A 24,196-nucleotide genomic window follows, 5' to 3' on the forward strand; every position below is an offset into this window, starting at 1 on the left:
GGGGGATACCCACCCCTTTCAGCAAATCCCCATTGTTCTGTCCTAAATGAGCTATGGCTGTCACATTGCATAGGTCTAATTTTGCTTGAGTCTTTCATGGTTTTTATCTGATCTTGGGGCAACACGTACACATATTCCTTTTCCTTTTAACTTTTCAAGAAAATGCTGCAGACCTTCACCATCATCCGAGTCATCAGATAACACACACTTGAACAGTGCTGGAGAATCGTTAGTAACAGGGGGGTTTGGAACAGTGCCTTTTTTTTTTTTTTCTTTTTTTTTTTTTTTTTAAATCTAGTCCAGGGAAGCCACCCTCCTCTGCTGTCTCTGCCTGTTCCCATTGCTCTTTTAGTCCTCTCAAGGTCTCTAGCAACAAGTGCCATGTCGTTAACAGTTCAGTTGTTTCTTTGTATATTTTGGTAGTGCTTTGCCCCATAGTAACATAGTCCTTTGTAAAGTCAATTCCAGAAGGCTGACACCCTGCTTCTTCAGAAGCAACTTCCATGTAGATAATATAGTACCCTCTTCTTTAGATAAGTGCCACCCCCCCTGGTTCCTGGTAGCTCACCAACTCTTGGTGTGGTGTCTTTTCAAGGATTTGGATCTTCGGCAGCTCGCCCATGCTGCTCTAGCAGCTGTACCAGGCTCCGTCTCCACAGCTTGTCTTCGGATGTCACATCTTCATTGCTGTCTCTTCTTTATGCAAGATCCTTCTTCATACAGGATCATGTCGGGGTCACCATATGTCGTGGTTGAGACGGACAAACGACACAGACCAAGTTCTTCCAGGATGAAAGTAGTAGATGCCATTTATTGCCACAAGTGCATTTTTATACAGTTTTACCAATTCATGTGTCTCTTTACTATTGGTTACAAGTTACAGCAGTAACATCTCATTGGCTATTTTTGCTATCATCAGTGTTACTCTTTTACTCCCATCTCTCTCAGGGGTACATGCTTAACATCTCCGGATGCTCCTTTACTCCCATCTTTCTCACAGGTAGGCCTTAATATCTTCAAGGCTAATTTCTGTTCCCATGCCCTCCATCATGGAATCCAAGGACCCACCATAGTCCCCCACAGAGACCGCTTGAACTGAAAACTACAAGAGGTCAACTCCATGTTTATTATAGGAATCTTTCCTTCTACAAGGAGTTCTCTGTCATTACAAAGCAGTTAAGTGAGCAGCCTCCCCATGGGATTACTGGGCAGGTTGCAGACTTTTTGGTAAGTTCCGATACTTTTTTTTTTTATTAGAAAGTTTTAAATGTTCCCAGAGTGCCACTAAAGCAACTTCTGTTATGTTAGGTGTGTACAGTGCAGGAGAAGATTGAATGACTGATCCGTGGTGTCCACAGTTAGTTAAAGCTGTGAGTGAAGTTAGTTAAACCTGTGAGTGAATTCCTTCACTCAACTATGTCTGCTGGCTGAAAGCAGGCATTCACTCCCCTAAATGCAGGATGAAAACTAAAGAACAGCAAGGTCACGTTAAAGCTCTATGTGATACAGCAAGGAAGGTTACAAACCTTGCAATACCAAAAAATGCAGAATCTGTGAAATTGTGGGAGGCACTGACTTAGAAGTTATCATGCAGTGTTGGGGAGTCTCCTTAACAATTTTTTAAAAAGTATTTATGTGTGATACGTTTACTTCTGTGATCATGGAAGTCTCATAAAACATTTACAGCATCCCCCTCACCTTGTCTGGAGAGTGAGTATCTTCTGACCCTGTGAGCTGGATCTTTAATGAACTGTGAAAAGAATCAGAATAGTGTAGTATCCTTCATTATTGAAATAAGTAGATTACATTGGTCTGAGTGGAATAAATCCTCTTGCAAGCCGTTTCTGGGTACATGAAGGAGGAAAGAGGTAAATCATGCATCAGCAACCGCATTGTCTTCTATGATGAAGTTACTACATCTATGGACGATGGGGGAGTAGAGGCTGTTATCTGCCTTGATTCTTAGCAAGGCTATTGCTTTGGTCTCCCCTGGCATCCTTGCATCCAGTTGGGGATGGTAAGGTCTGGATGGGTGAAAAACTACCAGGTGAGTGAGAAACTGGCTAGGTGTTTGAGCTCAGAAAGTAGTGGTTAGTGGGTAATACTCAGTAGTGGCCTCCAGATAATAATATCACAGGGGTTTGTCCTGGGATCTGTCTAATGTTTTTATATCTCCTTGTCCAGGCTATTGATAATGCACTTCAAGGCTGTGAATTACTCCAATCTGGGTTCGTAGTTTATACATGTGAGGTAAGGGCTGCATCCAGAGCAATCTAGACAGGCTAGAAGGTTAGACCAACAGGCATTTTGTGAAATTCAACAAAGACGAATGCAGCAGGACATTCTCTTTCCCTGAAACAATAAATAAAGGCTGAGGCTGTTGGGCTGCGGAGTTGCTCTGCTGAAAATCTCTTGGAAATCCTGGGTGATGATACGCTAAATGTGAAAAAGGAGTGCACTCTGGAAGTGCTGAAGGCTAACAGCATGCTGGGCCATATTAACAGGATCATAACAAGCAGATTGGTGAAATGATTCCTCTACTTGGCTCTCATTAGATTGCATTTGGAATACTGCATCTGCTTTTGACCCCCTCAGTATGAGGAAAAATGCTGATAAAGTAGACTGAGCTCAGCAGAGAACCATGAAGCACTGCAGAAGCTGGGGTGCTTGCTTAGCTTCTAAGGAGAGACTGGGTTCTGGGGCTTATTTGGCATGGAGCAGAGAGGTATGTATTAGTAGCAGCAGTCTGCCTGTATCTGTAAAAGAGTTACCTAAAAGACAGATACAGGCTCTTTACTCAGAGGTACAGCAGGAGAATGAGAGACAGCAATCGTTGACTGAATCGGGTCATAAATGGAATAGTTTATTTTTAATAGTAGCTTTTTGTGCTATTTTTTTTTCCTAATAATGGCTTTTTGTGGGGGATTATCTGTAAAGTGATTCTGCAAGCATTAAAATACTCCATTATAATTATTTGGGATAATGTAGTTTGTTCTGGAGTAGGTGGCTGCTTTGATTAGCCTAGAATAATCTCTGTCAGTGTATACAGATTGCAAAATAATTGAAGTTGGAAGGCACCTTCTGAGATCATCAAGTCCAGCCTCCCTGCTGAAGCATGATGTCGTGGTTTAACCTGAGCTAGCAATTCAACCAGAGTAGCTGCTCACTCACTCCTCCCCCCCGCCCCAAATAGGAGAGAGAATCAAAAGAGAAGGGAGAAACGTGGATTGAGATAAACACAGTTTAATGAAAAATCAAAATACTAATACACTACTAGTAAATGTATATATATATATATGTATATATAATAGAAAAAGAATTAAAAATAAAAGATAGTTGCAATTCCTCACGAACTCTGTTCACACTGAGCAGCCAGTCCCAGGAAACAGCATCTGGTCCTGAACAGCCAATGCTGGACAGAGAAAGAAAGGAAAAAGGCAGAAAGGCTCAGAGGTCTCTGCAAACAGCAGGATGGTGGGTGCCTCCTCCAATGTCAAATGGCCAAACTAATGTAAATCCCGAACAGAACTCCTCCAGCTCTGACAAACTGAGCAAAGAAACAGAAAAAGCCAGGGAGAGAGCAGAAGATCCCAGCTCTTCCTGAATATGAAGCATGACACTAATGGGATGGAATACTCTTATTGATCAGTCTGGATGTCAGTCAAGCTTTGCCCCACCCATGCCCCCCTTCCTCGCTGCCTCACACCTGTGGGCAGAGTGCTCAGAATGTCCTTGTCTCTCAGACCAGAGCAATTAAAAACATTAACTCTGTGCTGGGGTGTTATCTCTTTTTCTCAAACTAAGTCCAAATAATGACTGTGAAAAAGAAAGGTTTCTAACTGTATGAAGGAAATTAACCCATTTTCAGTCAAACCAGCACACATAGTCATCTAGAGCAGGTTGTCCAGGACAGCATCCAGTTGGATTTTTAATATCTCTAGATCCTGAAACCGATTTCAGAATAGCTGTTTCTGTACATTTAGTTATGAAGACAGTGCCTCATTGTGATAGCACGCCTCTTGTGGAAAAATACTGCATTACATATTAGAGAGCCAGATAGAACATAACTTTATCAAACCAGTTCAGATACATTTGATTCTTTATTTGTGTTGAGTTCTCAGTGATTAACCCCATGTTTTTGCACAGCCTGTAATTCCAACACGTTGTGTGCATTTGACTGTCTCCGAGTTCTATGAAGGAAAAAAGGGGAATTAGTTGCTTTTTCTGCTGTAGTATGTGAACAAAACACATTTTCTGCAGAATATTTTTTGCTGATCCTTGTGGAGTGATGTGGACAAAGGAATGTGCAAGACCAGGCTGTCTTTCTGTTACTGAACTACTCTGTATTGATCAGGGAAATTTTTCTTTGCTTCCTTTTTCTTTGCAGTTGGAGAAGCATGTGATCCTCAACAGTTAAATGCTGTCAGTTTTTCACAGACAAAAATAGTGGAGTATACTGTAAATTCTGAATACAAATATTTTGAAATATCTCTATTCATAGTAATAAACTATAGTCAGCAATTTTTAGGTGATTTTAGCCCTTGCCTGTAAGGTTGAATTAATATATAAGATGCCAATTTTGGTATATTGTAATGCTTAGAACTACTTAACAGTCTACGAGTCCAAAAGTTGTCACTTGTCTAACTGTTACCAAAACCAACCAAACAAAACAACAACAAAAACCCCACAACCAACCAAAACCAAGAAAAAAACAAAACCAAAAAAACCCCACAAACAGAAATCCCCAAACCAACCAACCACAAAACCCCCACATACCTATGTGACTTCTTGATGAAATAGCCTGAGAAAGGACAGCTTTTCCCACAAAATCTTTAGGCATTGTGTTACTGTTAAGCCTGATTTTTGGCTCTTTCCTGTTTGTTTTTAAGCATGTGTATCATTTGCTGTGGCATATAGGCAGAGTGCCTTTGACCTTTACAAGTTGTATTTTCGTGCACTATAGATGAACAGCTATGTGTAACATTTTAAGTTAATAGGTTCAGAAAACACCCAGGAGAGTCTGGAGGCTTTTTCCTAATTTGTTTAATTTACAACTCTACAACTACCTGAAAGGATGTTGTAGCTTGGAGGATGTTGGTCTCTTCTCCCAAGTTGCAAGTGATACGATGAGAGGAAATGGCCTGAGGTTGTGCCAGGGGAAGTTTAGATCGGATGTTAGGAAAAGGTTCTTCATGGAAGGGGTTATCAAGCACTGGAACAGGTGCCCAGGGAAGTGGTGGCATCACCATCCCTGGAGGTGTTTAAAAGGCATTTAGACAAGGTTCTTAGGGACATGGTTTAGTGCTAGAGTTAGGTTAGGTTATGGTTGGACTTGATGATTCTGAGGGTCTCTTCCAACCAAAATGATTCTATGATTCTGAGTATGTGACAGCAATTGATGCATGGGGTCTGTCTTACTTTTCACTACTTCCATCTACTTTGGCAGATCTTTTCTGATGAGTTCTGTGTCACTGAGGAGGATGTTTTCCTGCTTAGATGTACAGCAGCTGGTGTAGCTACCTACATAAAACCTAGTAGCATTTTTCACTCATTCTTCTCTAATTACGTGGAAAATTTTGTGTCCTGTCTTAAAATGACATGAATGTTTTGCCTAAAGGTATGATCAGTGTGTCTTAATAGCATTTAATGCATTTAACTGTTGAAAAGATGGGGAGTCAAACTTCCTTGCTATTCCTTATCTATGGAAGTAGTGAAATTGGTAGTGTTTTGCTTATCTTAAATAAAAGGAAGCCTGGCCTTAATGTGTAGAATTAATTTACTGGCATTACCTGGGTTTGAAACAAGAATTAAAAGGAAATACAGTGTGATTGCTGATGGAGTTTCATGTCAAGTATGGGTGTATTACTGCAGGACTGGTTTACTGATTTTACCAATGGGATAGTTTAAGGTGCCTACCAAGACAGAGGCTGCTGCTTGTACACAGAGCATGGGGCATTGTGAGGGTTGTGAACTTTAGCCCCTTCAGTGGCAATTCCAAGAGAATATTTTTCTCCCAAGAAGACTAAATAAAGATGCAGTATAAAATTCTAACTGGAGGCTATGGATATGCTTATTTAAGGCTGTTGGGATGAGAACAGAGAGGGACCAGTTTGATTTAGGTTAGCTCCAACGTAACATGAGAGAAGGAAATGTGACTCTTGTTCTGGTTGCAGAAGGTAGAAGGAATCGGGGTGTGGTCTACTAGAGATGCTGCAGTTGCTTACTTTGTGTTATCTGTTTCATGTATTAATATGGGAAGGAATTTTCAGATCTGCATGATCTAGAGAACATTTTAGGAATAAGACCTGGTAACAAACTTATTGTTACATAAAAACATATACCTTCAGGGTTCTGTCACATACTAGATGCTTTTTTAGACTGGTCATGGGAGACAAAAACATGTTACATGGTGCAGGTGTAGCTTTTTCAGTGGGTTTCTGTGTCTTGACATGAGCTCTTTGGCTGCCCTTTGTGTATAGACTGCATTCAATTCTGTTTATTTTGTAGCTATGTCCTCATGCTTCCTCATTCACTTAGAAGCTGGGCTGCATCTTGTGTGTGTGTGTAGCTTTCAGTCTTGCTGTCCTCTGCTGGGAAAATTACTGGTAAGCTATATATATTGAAGATGTCTTTGGATTGTCTTTGGCTAAACCAAACTTCAGAAAAGTGAAAGCCCTGAAAAACAACTCTGCTGGTGGCATTCAGATTGTGAAATTTCTCATTAAACCCATTACTTTATCTAAAAACTGAACCATGGATTGTCCAAGTGTCGCTCTTGAATGTTGGAGACACTGGTTTCAGTTACCATGTTAGCTGTTTTTTATAAATTATTCTCTGCCTTCCCCAAATAAAGAATTTCCTTTGGAAATGCAATTTAGCTTCCTTTTAGGCTAGCCTTTTAGCTTAGATAAAAGTTGGGTTAATTGTTAGCTTTCCTTTATTTGTGAAGCCCAGTAAAATGTCCTGCAGCTCTGAGGTTGTCTTTTTATGGTAGCGTACCACACATTAGAATCAGAAATTATGTTAGTTGAGGGACATGATGTCCTGCATGCATCAAATGGTTAAATTAGTGTTTTCCTCCTTTTTTTTAAGATGTGATTTACTGGACATACTCGCTGAAGACAGAATTTGTATACTGTAGTAGTCATGGCTTAAGAGAAGCTCTGTACCTTGCTGTGGAGGACTTTTGTATTTTAACCAGTATATAATTATTTAATTCCTTTTCTATTTGGTTTAGCATTTGGGCTGTGGGAGTGGTGTCATTTTAAGATTTGATTGTTGGCTGGCTTTCATTCAGCATTTCTGAGTAAACCAGGAGGGTAACAATAGTTCATAGTACCCAGCCTACTGCAGCTGTAGTACCCAAGGAGTCATGTCATGCTTTGAGACTAGAGAGGATGCTGGTGCTGAGGGCCTCTCAGTTCCAGCTGAGTTCTTTGGAGCTACTTACAGCTGCCAGAGGGAGCTTCAACAGTAACTTTCAGGAACATCTGTAAATGTTCCACTGTTTAAAAAGGACAAGCCTTTCCTTTCTGCTTAGAAGCTGTGTTGCAGTTTGGATGTTTGTAGCTGGCAGATTTCAGTGGCAAATTCATTGTCTTGCAATAGTAGTAAGAAGGCAGACAAGAGCTGTGTAGAACTTTTTTTGCATATTACAGTGGACTGTCAGTATATGATTGATTCATGTTGTATTTTTTGACAATTAAATGAGCATTTTGAGATTTGTCTGAACTTCCAGTGGAAATTTTTCTGTTTTTCTTGCTTTAAGTCTTGTGATAAAACTTTTATCTCTAAAAGTACTCTTTCCTGGATATTTATCTTACTTATTGAATCGCCATTTATAGGTTTGCTTAAAAAAATGTTCAAGGTGTATGTAAGCTTTAGGATCTGGATTGGTACTTCCATAGCCAGCTCTTAAGTGGAGCTTTCCCATTGAAGATGTATGCTTTTGACTCCTGTTCATCCTCCTTTCTGATCCTTCCATATGTTAGTTTCTTAATTTCTTTCAGCCACAGGTACACACATGCATGAAATCCCATATTAAGTTTCTGCTTGGACACAGAGCAATAGAGTGAGAACTGCAGGAAGAAATGTTAACTGTTTACAGTGACCTTTCAATTTCTGTGTTTAGAAACATGCTCAAGGAGAACTCACTTGCTCCATGATTTCACTGAGGATCAAAATGAGGCTGACTGTCTTGCATTTTCTCAAATTGTCCTTTTGGCCTTTTTGTTGTTGTTAAGATTGGTGAAACATTTGCTTTTTCCTAGTCATCAGGGACCTCCCCAAACTCCATGATACTTCACATGTTAGAGAGAGCAGCCTTGCCATGGCATTGTCCTTCTCTCGCAGTACCCATGGATGTAACAGGTCTGATCCCATGGACTTGTATGGATCAAGTTCTGTTATGCAGTTCGTGACTAAGTCATCGTCAACTGATAGGCATTTTTCCCTCCTCGAACCCTGTCTGGAAGACGTTACTTGTGGAAAAGGCAGAGAAGACATTGAGTACTTACCTGTTTCTGTTGTCACTAAATCACCTACTCTATTCAGTAACTGTCCCATGTTTTCCTCATTCAGTCTCTCACTGTTAATGTAGCAGTAGAAGCTCTTCTTGTTATCTTTATGATGCTTGCAGGTCTTACCTGGAGTGGAGCTTTGCCTTTCCTGATACCATTCTTGCATGCTCAGGCAGTGTTTCTAAATTCCTCCTTTGTAGCCTGACCTTGCTTTTACCTCCCATATGCTGCCTTTTTGCAGTGGAGTTCTACTATGAGTTTTTTCCTTGGCTGGTCTGGTGTCCTGGTACCTCTGCTTGATTTCCTCAGTATTGCACTGGACTGTTGCTGTATTTGGAGACCTGTCAGCTTCCTTGTGATCCTTTACCCTTCAGTGCAGCTTTCAATGTGTTCACACCTACCACTCCCTAAGTCTGCTTTCCTAAAGGCCGTGGTCTTTTACTCTAGTACTCTCCCTCCTCTCTCCCCTCAGGATCTTGAACGCCCCTATATCATGGTCAGACGAGGCTGCAGTGATTTTTATATCCTTAATCGGTACTTCTCTGCTAGTGAAGAGCAGATATGCTTATCTGTGCATCATAACCATACCAGGTTACCCTATGCAGTACCTATATCAAGGAGGTATCCTTTCTAGAAATTTCCCAATGTGTGTCCCCACCTGCTCTATTACCTTTCCAACAGACATCAAGATCTTCTCTTGTGAGTGAGAGCTCAGTTGAGGGCCAAAACAGTCCTTTGGCAGTTGGAAGCATTTCAAATTGGGTCTTGTAATTGCATGGGTACTGGTTTAAAGGTATCTGGGAGCCCATGTATCAAGGGAGTCATCCTGTGGGGTCTACTGGCATTGTCATGGGGGACCCTTGGTTTGGTTTCAGATCCCTGTAATGCATTATCTGCAGACAAGCAGCTCTCTGGATACTTTCCATTAATTGCTCCATTCCACCCAAGACAGTGATCATATTGCCCCTCTCAAGGAGGCTGAGTCCCCTGCCCAGTAGGCTGCCTGTTGTGTCAAGGACCAAGGGGCTCTATGGTTCCTGGTGGTCAGAAACACTTGCATTCCCCAATACCTTTCCACTTCTGATTAACTAAAGAATATTCCTCCCCTACCCTTCCCCCACGCTCCCCGCCCTGGAAAGGGAAACCCTCCAAACATATTCCGTTTCTGATTCTTTTTGGGTATGACTAAACTACTTTTGTAATTTAGCCAATTAGGCAGGAGAATATGGTACTTCTTTTGTAACAACAGCAGGCCTGCTGTCATAGGCCCTGTCAAAAACATTTTTGGTTTTGATCAGATGTTGTATAGCAGCATGGCATGCAGATTTTCTAGCCATGTCTTCATCTGCTGTAATTCCTTTTTGGGGTAGATGGGATCAGGGTCTGTACCTTGGTCCACCATTAAAGTCTGGACTTCTGCTATGTTGCCTGCATGTAAATGATCAAACAAGGCCTCCCTCAGTCGGCTAGATCGAGTCCTTTCTTCTTCTGATTGTGTCTGCAGGGTCTTAAACTCACTCTTGCAGAGAAATCATAATCTACATTTCTGCCTGGTTTTGTTGTTCTTTTTGTTCAAGTGCAGCGACCAGTGCTGCTCTTGAAATTGTGCAGATTACTGATTTTCCCTTAGCAGGGTGTAACTTTGCCTCAGCACTCAGAGCCTGCATAAAGGCTACCACAGTCTGGGACTGTGCCAGTTCTCCTGTGCCCATTGCAGCCCAGGTGGGGAGGGCTGTGAGTTGCATTTTTCCAAAACCTTCAGAATGACTTGTGAGTTGTTAGGTGAAACACTGGACTTTTCCATCTCTCTGAGAGAGGTGTGGTCCTCCTGTCAGGCAAGGTAAGTTTGTTTCCAGGGGACAGGATTTTTATGAGCACTGCTGCATTAAAAGGATTCATTTGGCAGAAACTAAATCCTGTTGTGTTCCATCTTGTCTTCAGTATATTACTGTGGGCTGGGAGCAGCTGAGCTTACCTTCTAAGTGATGCCCAATCTGTTTGTGCTCAAAAGTAATACCTAAGAGTTTTAGACCTTCCAGACACTTCTGACTCGTAGTGATCCTGTCCATGACACCAATTAAAATGTCACAACCCAGAGGACCGCGATTAAAGGTGATCACTAAGGTTGGAATTATGGCACAACAGAGGCCAAATGTCAGGAAAGAACTAAAACTTTATAACGTTTAACTCATTTAATGAGAAGGAGAGAGAGGGAGGGTGGAGAGAGAAGGAGAGATGATCACCACTGTGGATCCAGTAATGTCTTGCAGGACCGTTGTCTCCTCCTCCTCCTCCTGTCTCACTTTGGTTTTTGGGCTTGCTTTGTTAGTTTTGGTGTTTGGAGTTTTTAAAGACTATGCAAGAAAAGAGGCGAGGAAAAACACCTGGTTACTGAACTCATATCTTAAAACAGAATTAATAGTTTCATTAAACTTGGTAAAAGCTATTCCCATTACTACTATTGCAGTTACAAATTGCTGTTGACACTATAACCTCATCATTTATTACTTTGTGATGAAAACACTAGGCAGGCAATAGAACTTGGCAGTCCTGGCCAGAGCCCAAGGAAATACTGCTGTTTGGTTTCTTTGTTTCTTTTTTTGAAATAGCCCAAGTAGCAGAGGTTTTGTGGATTTGGCTGGTGTTCGTGGTTCAGACAGCTGTGTTTTGTTTGTATAATAATTGCTGGGTTATTAATTCAATAATGTGATCTAGTTTGTTTTACTTGAATGTTTAGTGTTAACTGACTTGAGGATTTATTTTATACCAATTTCAGTACATTTTAATGCTTTCCTATAAAAACACAAACATAGAAACAGACTGCATATGCACACATGGTTTGTCATAGCTGGAAAAAAAATGGAGCTGTGACTTCAGTAACTTCAGTTTCCTTTTGCATGCTCTCAGCTGATTTCACGGGAGCTCATAGCACAGCTCAGCCTTCCTGGGCTGGGTCTCCTGTCATGTGAGCCTGTGTGCATTTCTTTTCATTTTTCATTCTGTTCAGCTCTCGCTGCAGACATGGTGCAATGATCCCAGTGATTTAGGCAGCTGATTAAAAGGAAGTCTCTGTAAATTATTTTGCAAAAGGGTGTTTTTGAGAGAAGCCTATTTAGCTGATACGTACTATACTGTTGTAGATAGCTCTGCATCTAGTTCCAGTTTTGCTTGCTAGCTTCTACAGATTTGGAAAAGTGCAGGTGAACCTTTTCTACTCTAAGTGGGGTTAAGAGTCAAGGTTGTGGAGAAATAGCTGAAGTAGGTCTATGAACAAGACTTTGTTTTGTAGGAAGGGTAGGGCTGTTGTATGACAGAGTTTATCTAGTATGAGTTTATTGGTATGATTAGGAAACCAAGTCCATTGCACTAAGGCAGTTTATATTGACAAAAGCATATCCTGCCAGTAAAAACTATCTGTCTCACATATTAAAATTATCTTTAATCTAGGTTTGCTTTTGAAACAAAGTATTTTATTTTTTTCAATTGTTCATGTTTATACATATTGCCTTGTCCTTTTAAAGCTGATGGTGAAGTAGTACAGTTATAATTTGTGTCACATTGTGCACTGTTTAGGTAGCTCCCCAAGTTTACAGATTATCAAGCAGGCAGGTGTATTCACACACACACATTTAAAGAAAGGAAAAAAAGTGAGCTCACTGTAGTCCATTTAGGATTTTAATTCACGTATTTAGTAGCAGAAGGCACTTTGCCTTCTGCCTAATGTCTGATAGACCAGTCGAGAATAAACCATAATACTCCTGGTTTTACTATGCTCTTTAGTTTCTTTGTAGCACCAAGTGGAACAGCACTGGGAAATGTTCTCAGGCAAACTCTGTTTTACGCATGTTTTGTGAATGAAGGATTTGTGGCTTCTTGATTTTATGTCACTCTATTTTTTTCTGAGAATAATGAAGTGACAAAACTGTTTTAATTATATCAAGGGACAGTTCTGCATTGGGAAATGTATGTTAGTAATTTCATCTTATAGACTTAAAATCAAAGGGGATGTAGTCTTTAAGACAGAGATAAAAGTCTTCCTTAATCTGAATGTACTTTTGATGCTTAAAAAAATAAACAATAGTTTATTCTTATCATGATATCTCCCTGTGTAGTAGGTTGGTAAAGGGGGGTTGGGAATGCTCTTTTGCCATACTAGAGTTGGATTATGGCAACTGTGGTCAAAATTGCTCCAGATGAGACAATCTCAGTTACATTTGAGCTTGGTAATATTAAGCCAGCTTTTCAGGTGATGTCCCTTTTGGTCAGTTGGCTGAGCACAGTTAAATGATGTCTGGAAAGCCCATGGATGCTCAGAGAGGGATGTTAGTGCTCTAGCATGAGGTCTGTCGGAGGCTGATCATGGAAGGCAGCAGCAAGGTCCAGGACTTCCTGTGCAAATTCTTGATCACAGACTGTTTTTGTCATCCCAGGTTGCTTGTGCTGTTGGCTGTAGGAGGAGGTACGAGGCGGCAAAGAAAAGCTCAATAAGTGTCTGGTGGCTGGACTGGTAGATAAGCACTGGTGCATAGGCATGAGTGTATCTGAAAGAGGCTGATAACTAGAAGACTTCTCAAATATTGGGCACCTACAGATTAAACATCTGACCCATTTAATCATTTAAATATTTTAATGGGACCATTTTCAATAATCAGCCTGTAACCACATAAAAGTAGTTGTATTGTGGTCTCGTAATTCCTCCATTCAAAAGTCTTTTGTTATCTGTTTGTGCTTGCAGCACCCACCCCACCCCACCCCAGTAATAAATTAGCAGTTTGCTCTACATTCCAGAGAGGGTCTTGTACAAGTGTATATGTATGTATATGCACACGCGCAGGATATAGTTGGGAGTGTGTGTAGATAGGCAACACAGTAGTAAATAGTAGGTGCAAGTGCATTCCTGAACAAAAGATTTTACTTTGTTATAAACTTTGTCTAACATCCTTTCAAGCTTCTCATTTAAGAAAAAAAAATGTATTAGTTTTGTTAAGTTTCAGTAACTCAGGATGTTATGGCTGCTCCGTTTGCTAGCAAAAATGTATCTGTAAACAAAACTGCAAAGAATCCTTTGCAGACCAAGCAAGAAGGGATTTATTAATAGTTTTCCTCATAGTGCATTTTAAACTTTTTTTAGTAAGCAGAATTGTCAGTGCTAAATGTCAGGTTTCCCATTCAGAATATCAAATAACAGACTCTCAAAGTCAGTCTTTGTAAGGGAAGAAGGGTAGAAATCAATAGTAGTGACAGGCGAGCTGTGAGAGCTCTTCACCATCACTGCATAGTGATGTTAGGCATCCTGGGGGAACGTGCTGCTGTGCTACACACAATGATGCCAAACCTTTTCAGAACATGTGGCAAAGAAGGAAGTTCACTGTAATTTTCTCCTGTTGGCTGTGCATAATGCAGCTCTGCTGTAAAAACCTGCAGTTTGATATAAATATGCTAGTGTGTTCCGTGCACAGACAAATAAAGCAAAGTAAGGCCTTTATGCTGCTGTGTTGCCCATCTTCATTTTATGTGCCAAACTTTTATAACAAGCTTCTTCCAGAAATGTTGTCATCTAATATCTGAATGATAAAGGTTACTACTCTTTCATATCCCACTATCCTTTAACTCCACAATATTTTGAATATTCTGACTGTAAGAGTGAACAATTCTAAATAATGGGTATTTGTAAATAATATAATATTATCTATAAATAATAGAATATTGTTATAAATAATAGAATACTAAACTGTATTCTGAAGGTATGTATATATACATATAGTTACATATATGTCTGTTTATATGCATAGGTATATACAAATATGTGTGTATATACAAATATGTGTGTATATATACACATATATAAAAATGTTTTACATATACACATATATTATTATGAATTTCCACCATCCATTATCCATCTAATAGAAATCTCTACTAAAGTATCTAAAAATCTCTTTTTTTTTAATAATTTTTGCATTGAATCAACTCTACAGCCAGCTCAAATTTTTTGCAAAATGAGGTTGGCCACTAGGAAGCCAGGAGTTTCCTATGAAAGGGAAACTTAAATAAATGTGTGAGTGTGTGAGGGTAGAATATTTTTTTCTTTTTTGTGTTCCCCCCCCCCCCCCAAAAAAAAATTGAATTAAATTCCTTTTATGCTTTTCTTCACAAGTATATTTATTTACTTTACTATTTTATTGATATTATGAGAACTTTGCAGCATTACTGAAGAAGACAGATATTTAAGGGAAACCCTAAATATCATGAAATCTGAAATAACGTTTGTCAGCTCACAATTCTGGGTCACTGTGAACTGGTGCGTCAAGATACTGCAGAACTACAAGCACATTCAAAGGAAGGGATACATGGAGATACATGGCATTGTCTAGTGTGTCTGCCTTGCTGACAGGATTTGTGTTCACCCCTGTGACTGGATACTTGAGGCATAATTGATGCAAAGCAATTAAGTTTATTAATTAATGAACACATTATTAGGAAATTCATAGAGCTGTAAAATAGTCAATTATAGGCCATCAAATCAATTCACCATTAGATTACAATGCATATTATTATGCTCATCTATAAAGCTGCTAACTATAGATCTAAAGTCTAATGAATCACATCTATGACTATTGAATATGACTATTACAATTCTATAAGCATTGTGATGTCTATCACTTTCACTAGCACTCCCCCACATCAGGTCTTAGAAGCTTTGTATGTCAGTATAAAAACAAGAGCAAGTAAACTATCTCGTCAGTATGCGAGCCAAATACAGAGCTATAAGCCTATGGGATCTTTTGAGACAGCCCCTTTTAAGAGATTTAGGTAGTGTATGTAATAAAATATGCTACTGGTGAACTTTTGTAAGATACCATTTGTAAGGTACCACTGTGTGCTCCTACACATTCAAAACTGATTTAAGAATTGTCTGGTTTGAAAACAACTGAGGTATTGAAAAGAAGAAAATGACTAGAGTATCACATTTTGAGATGAAAGTTTTAATAGTACCTTTCAGGAAAAAGGAAGTCAAATGCTCTATTCCTTTTAATAAGGTCAGAGTATGGTGGAATTTTCTTGTAGATTAAATTTGATTTGATGGAGACTTTTTGCTTTGGAAAAAGGCATTGAAGTGGATGAGGAAACATTTAGAAGTTTGTCTGATTGAATTGTGTTCAGATAGCATGTACAACTTCCAAGTTTTGGACAGAAAAAATGGACAGTTAGCTGTTCAATGGAACCTGGAAATGCCAGGACAGTATCTACATGCAGCCATGACATGATATGTTTCCCAGTAGCTGTGGTAGCGCCAGCAACTCTGAAAGTGGTGTGATTCAAGCCTAAAGGGATATAAATTGGCTCAAGCTCATGAACGAACAACGTCCAGATGCTGAGTGCTGAATAGGGCACAACATGTTCTTTGCTGATTGCTGGGGCAGTGCCTGTGCAGTACAGTACTTGGTGCTATACCAAAGATAAGATGGGAAACTTATCACAACCAACTTCAATAGGATTCACATGGCATAATGATATCAGTAGCAATTGCCCCTGAAATACGAGACAGTGTATTCCTTGGAGCTCAGCAGCATAATCCTCAAGAATGTCCAGTCTGGTTAAAGTCTGTGTTTGTGTGTGTGTGCACAAGCACATGCAAAAAGGAGTGAAAGAGAAGGAAATTGATTTTCCCTCTCTCTCATTCTTTACTTTCAGTTTTAGAATTCAGAGGGAGGAAACTTGATTTTAATGCTAAATACATTGTTTCTTACTTGAGGTAGTGATGACAATAAGCAGTGACAAACTCTCCTTCCCCTCCTCCCTCCCACAATACAAAGAAATCAGGGTGGTTCTGCACTAACTGGCCATGATTTCTGCCAGCAGCTGGCTGGCTGCCAGCCTGAACGATTATCTTCTTTGATCAGTTCTGTCCAGGTCCAAAACAATGCACGGACTGCAAAGCTTTATGACAAACTTGGTGTGGAATTTGTTGTAAATGTTAAAGGATAGGATTACTAACATTTCAAAATCATAACAGAAGGATCACAGTAAACTCATGGAGAAAAGTTCTATGTAGATCTTCTGTAAGGAAAATCATGAAATGGTGTAGCTTTACAAATGAAAGTCTTTTTTTCTCCTTGCTTTTTAAAAATGGTTTTGTTCAGTATTTGTGGGAAGAAGTCATCTTAGGGAAGCATAAATTCCACAATAGCGGCTACTCTACTCCTGTACTTTTTGAGCAAGGAAACAGTATATTAAATAAAATTACAGCATGAGTTCTGTAAATCTGTTTGAGAATCTATAAGGATACAATTAAACTTCAGTTTGTCTCTTTCCTTGCACAGAAGTCTCAGGAGTAAGATAAGCCTTTGTAGAGGTATGCTGTCCTTTTTTTTCCTAGGCATAAAGAAAGCTATGAAAAAAAGACCTCAAGCAGGCAGAAATTCCACTACAAACAGAACGGATGGAATTAAAACTTTTCTATTTCATGGCTACCCATGGCACTGAAAATTTTCTGTAGTAGAGGATATGGGACAGGACTATACTGCCTAAACATGAAGTGTTTAGCTTCTCCTTATATATATGTATGCATATATACTTCACTGCATATGTTTGTTTTGATAAACTAGTTTTAATTTCATTCTGGCACACTGTGCAAAATGTCTCTCTGATGCTGATTCCATTATCAGAATTAAATGTATGACTTGCCAGACATAGCTGTTTGGTAACTAAATCCCTCTTTTGTGTGGGGAAAAATGAATGTTTGCTGAATTTGTCTTTATTTTTAGCATTCAAAGAAATTGGGTTATCATTTTAATGATATTTTTCTCTTCCCTCCCCTCCACCTTCTTTTGTAGGTAGCATTGGTACACCCTTTCAATGCCACTCAATCCATCAAGATCACATTTGTAATGATGACAGTGACAAGGTGAGGCTTACATAAAAGTTTCTTTCACAAGATGCATATGCATTGGGTTTTTCTATGTATTGCTTATACTATACAAAGATTGTTTTGCGAGTGTAGCAGTCAGTTTTCAGAGTTACTCTTATAACACTCTCTGGAATATCAAGAAATATATTTTACTCAAGACAATATTTTTTTAGCCAGTTAAGGAGATATTGGTCTTTATGACTATAGTGTTTTCCTTTTTGCTTGTGTTCCTTTGCTATTCTAAACAATTGTGATTTGCCACATTGACACCCTCAGTTAATAAAAACCAGAAATATTTTTGCTAAATTTTAGGTAAGGCAAGTTATCTTGCTGCTTCTGACTTCAGAGGTTAGAGCCTAGCAAATTGTTCAAAAATTTTTTGCAGTAGCTGTATTTTCCTGTTTTGGAGTGGGGAGCTTAAGGTTTGAGAGAGAGGATGCTTCTGTTCGCTGCTGCAGCCTTAAAACACCAACCTGTGTAGTAGTGTGCAAGTGTTTTCCTAAACTTGTTTTCACATATTACCAGATTAGCTGGCTTTGAGTCAGTGAGTGCTGAATGTTAAATATTCAATTATACTTGGATCAGTAGTGTAAGTGTGACATACAGAAGGGAAAAGTTTTGACATTGAACTGCTTGCTGATGGTTTTAGCCTAAGCTGTACTGTCCATAAATAATGTGAATTGATTAACGTTATTTCAATATGTAACGTATGTATTACACTTCATAGTAAACTAACTTTCTGGCTTGACATGTCTATAATATGGCATGCATTAGTCAAAATTTTAAAAGATAGAAGTGGAATGCAACCTGCAGGGCAGTGCCTTGATAAGTTCACAAATCCTTGTGTTTTGAAATTCTGGAGTAAGTAATTTTATAGTGGTTCCAGCTTATCCTAGAGCTAGATTTGTTTTCAGTGCAAGTTTCTTGTACAGCTATACTGCCATGTTTTTTTTTTTTTTTCTTTTCCCTCTCTTTTTTTCCTCCTTTTTAAAAAAATATATATTTTATTTTTAGGTACCATCTTAGATTTGGGATCTGGTTTAACCTACAGATACTGGCGAAACATGCTATCCAGAACATGGCAAAATTATGAATATTTTAACTTTCCAGTTGATTAAGGGATTAACTATTTTCAATATAATTTACTGGGGGTTTTTTGTTTGTTTGTTTGTTTTGTTTTGTTTTTTTTGTCCTCTCTTGGGTGAGGAACAGGTAGGGGAAATTTCCTTTCAGTGCCATCCTAGGGCACCAACTTAACACTAGCATTCCCTTTTAGCATTCTTTTCTGTCAATACATGGAAGATTACCTGTGTGTTAGATTGTCTTCTCTTAGTTTTATTATGTATCAGGGTAGTTAAAATGGCTTTAGGTCTTGTTGGAAATTCTGTTTGTTAGGTGCTTCACAGATCTGGGGAGAGGGAGTAGGAAGGGCTTTGGCAGCTTACCTGGTTTAAATTTCAGAAGAGTGCAAAGCCTTTTGACTTGTTTGGCAGACCACCTGCTGCCATATTAACAGAATAACTGGGCCACAACTTTACTTTTTTGCATGCTTAGGGACGGTGGGAGAAAACAATCTTTCTCACTGGTGTCAATTCTGTGCCAAATGAAAACTCCCAACTGTAAAAGCTAAGGTTGAACTGGTATAAAAAGAAGAAAGAATGTGTTTTGGGTGTATTTCAAATATCTTTTCCTTCAAACGTCAGTTTTATTGGATAGGATCTTTGATTTTTTCTGTGAGAATACATGAAGCTGTTTGCCTTACATTTTATAGGAAATTCTAGTTGATCCCTTGATTAAAATTATCACTTGTCTGAAAAAACGGGAACAATTTTCAGAGCAGACACATGTGCTGTTTTCAGATGTGACACTGAACTCTGTGCTGTTGTTTTAAAAGAGAAGATAGAGCACTAATGCTCAGTTACTGTCACTGGGGGGTATAAGCTGACGGGATGTCTGTTTTTTTCCATCTTTTGAAGGGTTGTGTATATGTGTATACCTTTTTAAAAAAAATCATCAGCAGTGCTTCCTAAAAAGCTGGTTACAATGCTAGGATGCAATTTCAATTCTCTACCACACTTTGCTTGTATTTCACATATGCCTATATTTTTGTGTCATTGTCTGAACTGGTTATTAGTTTCCAGTGTAAATTAATTTGAAAACGAGAGTCCTGATTTATTCTGTCGTTACTAAGAGACAGCAACAGCACCTGTTCATTTTGGTAGGAATATAATTTAAAGATAAAACACAGGGTTTAATTGTTTTATTTATCTAATAATTTTTATGAATTGTTGGACTTTCGTATTCATTCCAGAAACTTCATGAAAAACATGCATTCAGAATAGTTTGACATATGTTTGATTATTCAATACATATTTTTCCATTAAATAATTAACTGCTCTATGCTTGACCATGTGTAACCAGTTTTTGCATTACAGAAGAAATGTAAAGGATAGTAGTTGACTGGCAATCTGCATTATTTTTTACAGTAGGTTCTCCACAAGGCTAGTCTTCCTTTTCTGCAAAACAACATGAGCAAAGTTCTACACCACACATGATAAAGGAATGTAGCAGTCTTAATGAAAACAGTTCCCAGGCTTCCAGCCAATTACTTAATTTGTTGGCTTGGCTCATGAGGATCTTGAATTCCTGTTCAGTGACATCACCAGGAAACCAAAGTCTAAGATTTTTCATGTGTGGCCTCACTGCATTAAGAAGGATGTATCTTTGTGGAGGACATTGTTGGTGGTGCTATGAACCTGTTTAATTTTGTAGCACCGAAATCAGTACTTTGCCTTCTGTCTTGTAAAAAGATCTAGTATAGCATAGATACAGAGTACATTTCCCATTTTACTTGGTATTGCAAAGTGATTATAATTGAGATACGTCTTGAAATAATTGTTGCTTTGGAGGAGGGAGCTTTTAAGCCTCAGTGCATTAATCAGGGGACCCTTTTTCATGTTAGTAATTTCTTTTATTTTCCTTTGAAGTATAACACGTTGTATATGTTTAATACCCGTTAATTTTAAATTAATTAAATACTTAATACTGGAATTGTCATTCTTAAAATATTAAATAACATAACTGAATAAATTTTGCTACGGAACACAGCATTTAAGGAAAGGTATTTGTAACAAGGAACTGTTATTCCTTGGAATATTACTTTGATTTAATGCCCAAGAAGTGGTTTCTTACTAGTGTTAAACAGAGAGATAGATTCAAGTGTATTACCCTGCAAAGCCTTTCAACCATATTCAGTTTATTTAACTTTAGAAACATTTTTGTCCTTTAGGTGGTTGTTTCAGCAGCAGTATACTTCCACTAAAGGATGCTTGCTCAATTTGAAAATAAACTCCTAACTCTTAACTATTCTTGGGACATTTCCTTTCAGAGATCTCATCAAGTTATCTATTGCTTAGATTTAAAAGCATATAAAAGCCAAATTGACCACCCAGTAGTAAAGAAAAAAATAAAGAACTGTGGGAGAAATCCAGTGGAATCTTTTCACTACCAGTAAGGGGTTTGAAATTATTATTCCAAATATTTACCTTGCTTTACTCCTTTATAATTTATTTTCATTTATTTTACTTTCATACTTTACTTTCAATACTCCTATTATAATTGCTTTCTTATACTATCTAAGAAATTAGTTTTTGTTCAGTACTTACGACCTGTAGCTACATAATTGGATTCACTGTTTCTAACCTTTAAATTTGCCAGGTATAGTTAGTACGTCCTCCATTTCTTTAGTAATTTCTTGTTCCTGAACTTAACTTCATTTGTCTGTCTTAATGGGCACCCAGTTCTCAGTCTGTAATCCAGAGGCTGTCACGTCTTTAAAAAGATGTTATTCACAAGATAAGTATTTTACAAGTTCTAATCCTAAAAAAATTATCCACTTCTTTGTTTTCCTCTTTGGATGCTGCAGAGTCAGGTAGGATAAGCCTAATAGACTTATCTACAGCTGAACTCAAACGATTCAGGAATTCAGGTATTATAAGGTCCACCACATTTATGAGTAATCTATAAACTAAGGCTACATGCACCTTTCGTGGGGAACAGATGGCAGACAATACACAGAAAAATGGGAATACTATGAAGAATTTCTTTTGCCCCCTCTGATTTCAAAACTGCAAAAAAACCTTCCTGTCCATATAGGACAGCACTAATTCATTCCTCTTGGTATGTGTCATCTGCCCCTTGCCCTTAGTTTCAGTTAATTCTGCCTGTTCTTGCTGAGTAGCTTGATGCCATTTTCATTTCACATCTGGCAGCTGCAAGGATATGATTTACTGATTTTAAACCACTTTCATATCTGGTGAATTATCTCTTTTAGAGCATTAATATTATGTATCTAGAGCAGAGGGTTTATTTTCTTTTCCAGGATCACGTTTGGGGAAACTTTAATAAGACTAAATTACAGAGAATGCAGGCAGGTTTGAAAGATGAAAATAGTTAGAGTGATATCTTATTTAAGGGGAATAGCTTGAGTAAATAAATGATACCTCATTTGTTGCTTTTGCGGAGCAGTTCTGCATTGAGACTCTCCTTGTGGCACTGGTAGCAAAAGGCCGATAGCGTTTCTCTAATGATTCATCAGCAGGTGACGTTGCCCCGTGGGTTTTCTTGACTTCTTCTAGTCAGTCTCACCCGGCCCCGCCGCATATCAGGAAAGTAGATAAAAATCCAGAGGCCATAAGTGTGAGCTGAGCAGATTGCAGGCGGCCGTTGTTGAGAGGCTCGATGGCTTTTGTGGAGTTTAGGGTTTGAATACGGAGCCCCTCACTCCGGTGAGCACCCCGCCCGTGGTCGCGGCCCGTACTCCCAAGGCACTGCCGTCCCGCAGGGGTGGTTCCCGCCCTCCCTGCTGTCCGGGTGCCTCAGTCCCGCGCACACAGGCCTGCACGGCAGTGGTTGTGTTTCGGTTTAAGCTGTGGCGGCGGGGCCGCGCTGTCGGAGCGGGAGTCCGCCTGGCGCTGTTCGCGCTGCTCGCGCTGCTGTGGCGGGGGCGGAGCACCGAGCTGCGCCGCGGCCTGTTCCCCGTCGCCGCTCGCGCAGGGGGCGCCGAGTGACAAACCGAAACTGAATCGGAAGAGGAGCTGCGCTCTCGTGCCTCTGTGCATGGCGCTCCGCCCCCGGCCGCTGACAAGAGGAAGCGGCTTCAATCGCAGTGTGCAGGGGCCCCACGTGTCCGTGTCTCCACGGCGCCGCGAGGGCGTGGGTTGGCTGCCTCGCCTCCCGTTCGGCTCGTGGCCGTGACGTGGGAAGGCCGAGCCCCCCGCCGCCCCCAGGCTGCAAGCAAAGGACGCGGCGCTGCCCGCGGGGCGGGGCCGGTCGAAGAGTGACGTCACGCCCCTGAGGGGTGCGTGTGGGGTGGGGTGCGCGTGGGGCTGCAGCGCCCGCAGGAGCGGAGCATGGCGCGTGGCCGCGGTCCCGGGCTGCGGGGGACGCAGGCACAGAATGGGCGCGGGGGACTCGTCCTCTGATGGGCGGAGGACGCTGGGCCGGTGCTGCCTAAGCGATCGCGCGGGAAGGTGCAGTAGGCCAGGCCCAGGCGGCAGCAGCGGGCGCCCCGGCCGACACGACAGGAGGCGGTGCGGCAGCCTTGACGGTGACGGCGGAAGCGCAGCCCCAGGTACCGGGGAACGGGAGGGACGGGAAGTAGCGGTCGAGGAGGGCGGTGTGCCCTGTGGGGGCGGGGCCTCAGCATCACCGCCCGGTGCCCCTCACTCCTTCAGCTGAGGAGGGGAAGGAGAATCAGCGGCAGTAGAGTACCGGGCCCGGTTCTGTTGCTCCATCGTGCGTAAGCACGGAAAGGAAATGAGTCCGCGCGGCCCGGGCGCGCTGCTGGGAGGCCCAAGCGGCCCTGTGAGCCAGCGCAGAAGCTGCGCTCCCAGGGCGTGCGCCCTGCACCTGGAGCAGGGCTCGGTGGGGTCATCTCGGGGGACATAAGCATTTGATTCTCTTAAAATCGCTTTATCTGCCTTGGAAAAAGGTAGAACTGGAACTGTGCGCTGTTCTCAAGAAGACGAGCAGGTTCAATGTGCTGCACAAGGAGGTAGCAAGTATTTCTGAAGCACTTAACACCTGATTATCTTCCCATTTTTATAGTAAACTGAAGTTCCTCGGTGTCTTTCATTTTCTCAAGTTAGTTGAGAAAAAACAACTGTGCAAACAAACATTGATGCTAGCAAGTTCTAGGGCATTCTGTTAGCATTTTTCAGTATGTATGACTTAATTTCTGTATAACATGAAGTGGATTTTTTTATACTTAGACCAGAAATATGCTGCTTCTTCTTCAATAAGTGTATTTTACAATTGAAGATGCATTGAGATCTTTTCCAGGTACATCAGTTTCAAGTTGTAACTGTTTATAGCAAGGAATTTAGTTATTACTTACACAGAAGTTCACTGAACAGTAAGTCAGGAGAATGTTTATGAATATATAGCATTTGCCTTTTGAAAAAGGTTTTGGGGAATATCATTTGGAGCAAGTGCATATGTTCTGTTAAGTTTTTCAGGTGTATAGTAAAACAACTGGAATGGTAAGATGGACATGATTGCTAGTAGTCTGCCTTATCCAGGTGTTGCTGCTGACATGCTGCTTCTTAAATGCTATTCGCTGAGGTATCTACTTTGGGTTTCAGTTGCCAAATTTATAGAATTTATCTATATCCTGGCCATTTTGCTGTGTGCTGGCCCAACAGACTCCTTAACTGCTTTGCAGCACTGCAAAAATTAAAAATAGAAACCTATTTTCCCTCCAAGG

General features: G+C 40.3%; 2 protein-coding genes across 8 annotated transcripts in view; both read left to right on the plus strand.

Moving 5' to 3' along the window:
• SHB (SH2 domain containing adaptor protein B) overlaps positions 1-24,196 on the plus strand; it is a 153,680-nt gene that overhangs the window by 122,253 nt on the left and 7,231 nt on the right. Inside the window, exon 9 of the transcript XR_014186283.1 lies at positions 17,357-17,427. The gene's annotated coding sequence lies outside the window, so the exon portion shown is untranslated. The remainder of the gene's footprint in view (positions 1-17,356; positions 17,428-24,196) is intronic.
• RNF38 (ring finger protein 38) overlaps positions 1-24,196 on the plus strand; it is a 119,273-nt gene that overhangs the window by 45,022 nt on the left and 50,055 nt on the right. For 3 of the 7 annotated variants that reach the window (XM_082075432.1, XM_082075434.1, XM_082075436.1), the window contains one exon: positions 17,357-17,427. The exons of 1 other annotated variant lie outside the window; for it this stretch is intronic. In XM_082075432.1, coding sequence (XP_081931558.1) covers positions 17,357-17,427 — 71 coding nt within the window. Of the gene's footprint in view, positions 1-17,356; positions 17,428-21,433; positions 23,063-24,196 lie in introns of those variants that run through there. 3 more of the 7 variants (XM_082075433.1, XM_082075431.1, XM_082075435.1) reach the window with 3 other exon arrangements.

This window comes from Streptopelia decaocto (assembly GCF_964273445.1).
Source record: "Streptopelia decaocto genome assembly, chromosome: Z".
NCBI classification, from domain to species: Eukaryota; Metazoa; Chordata; class Aves; order Columbiformes; family Columbidae; genus Streptopelia; species Streptopelia decaocto.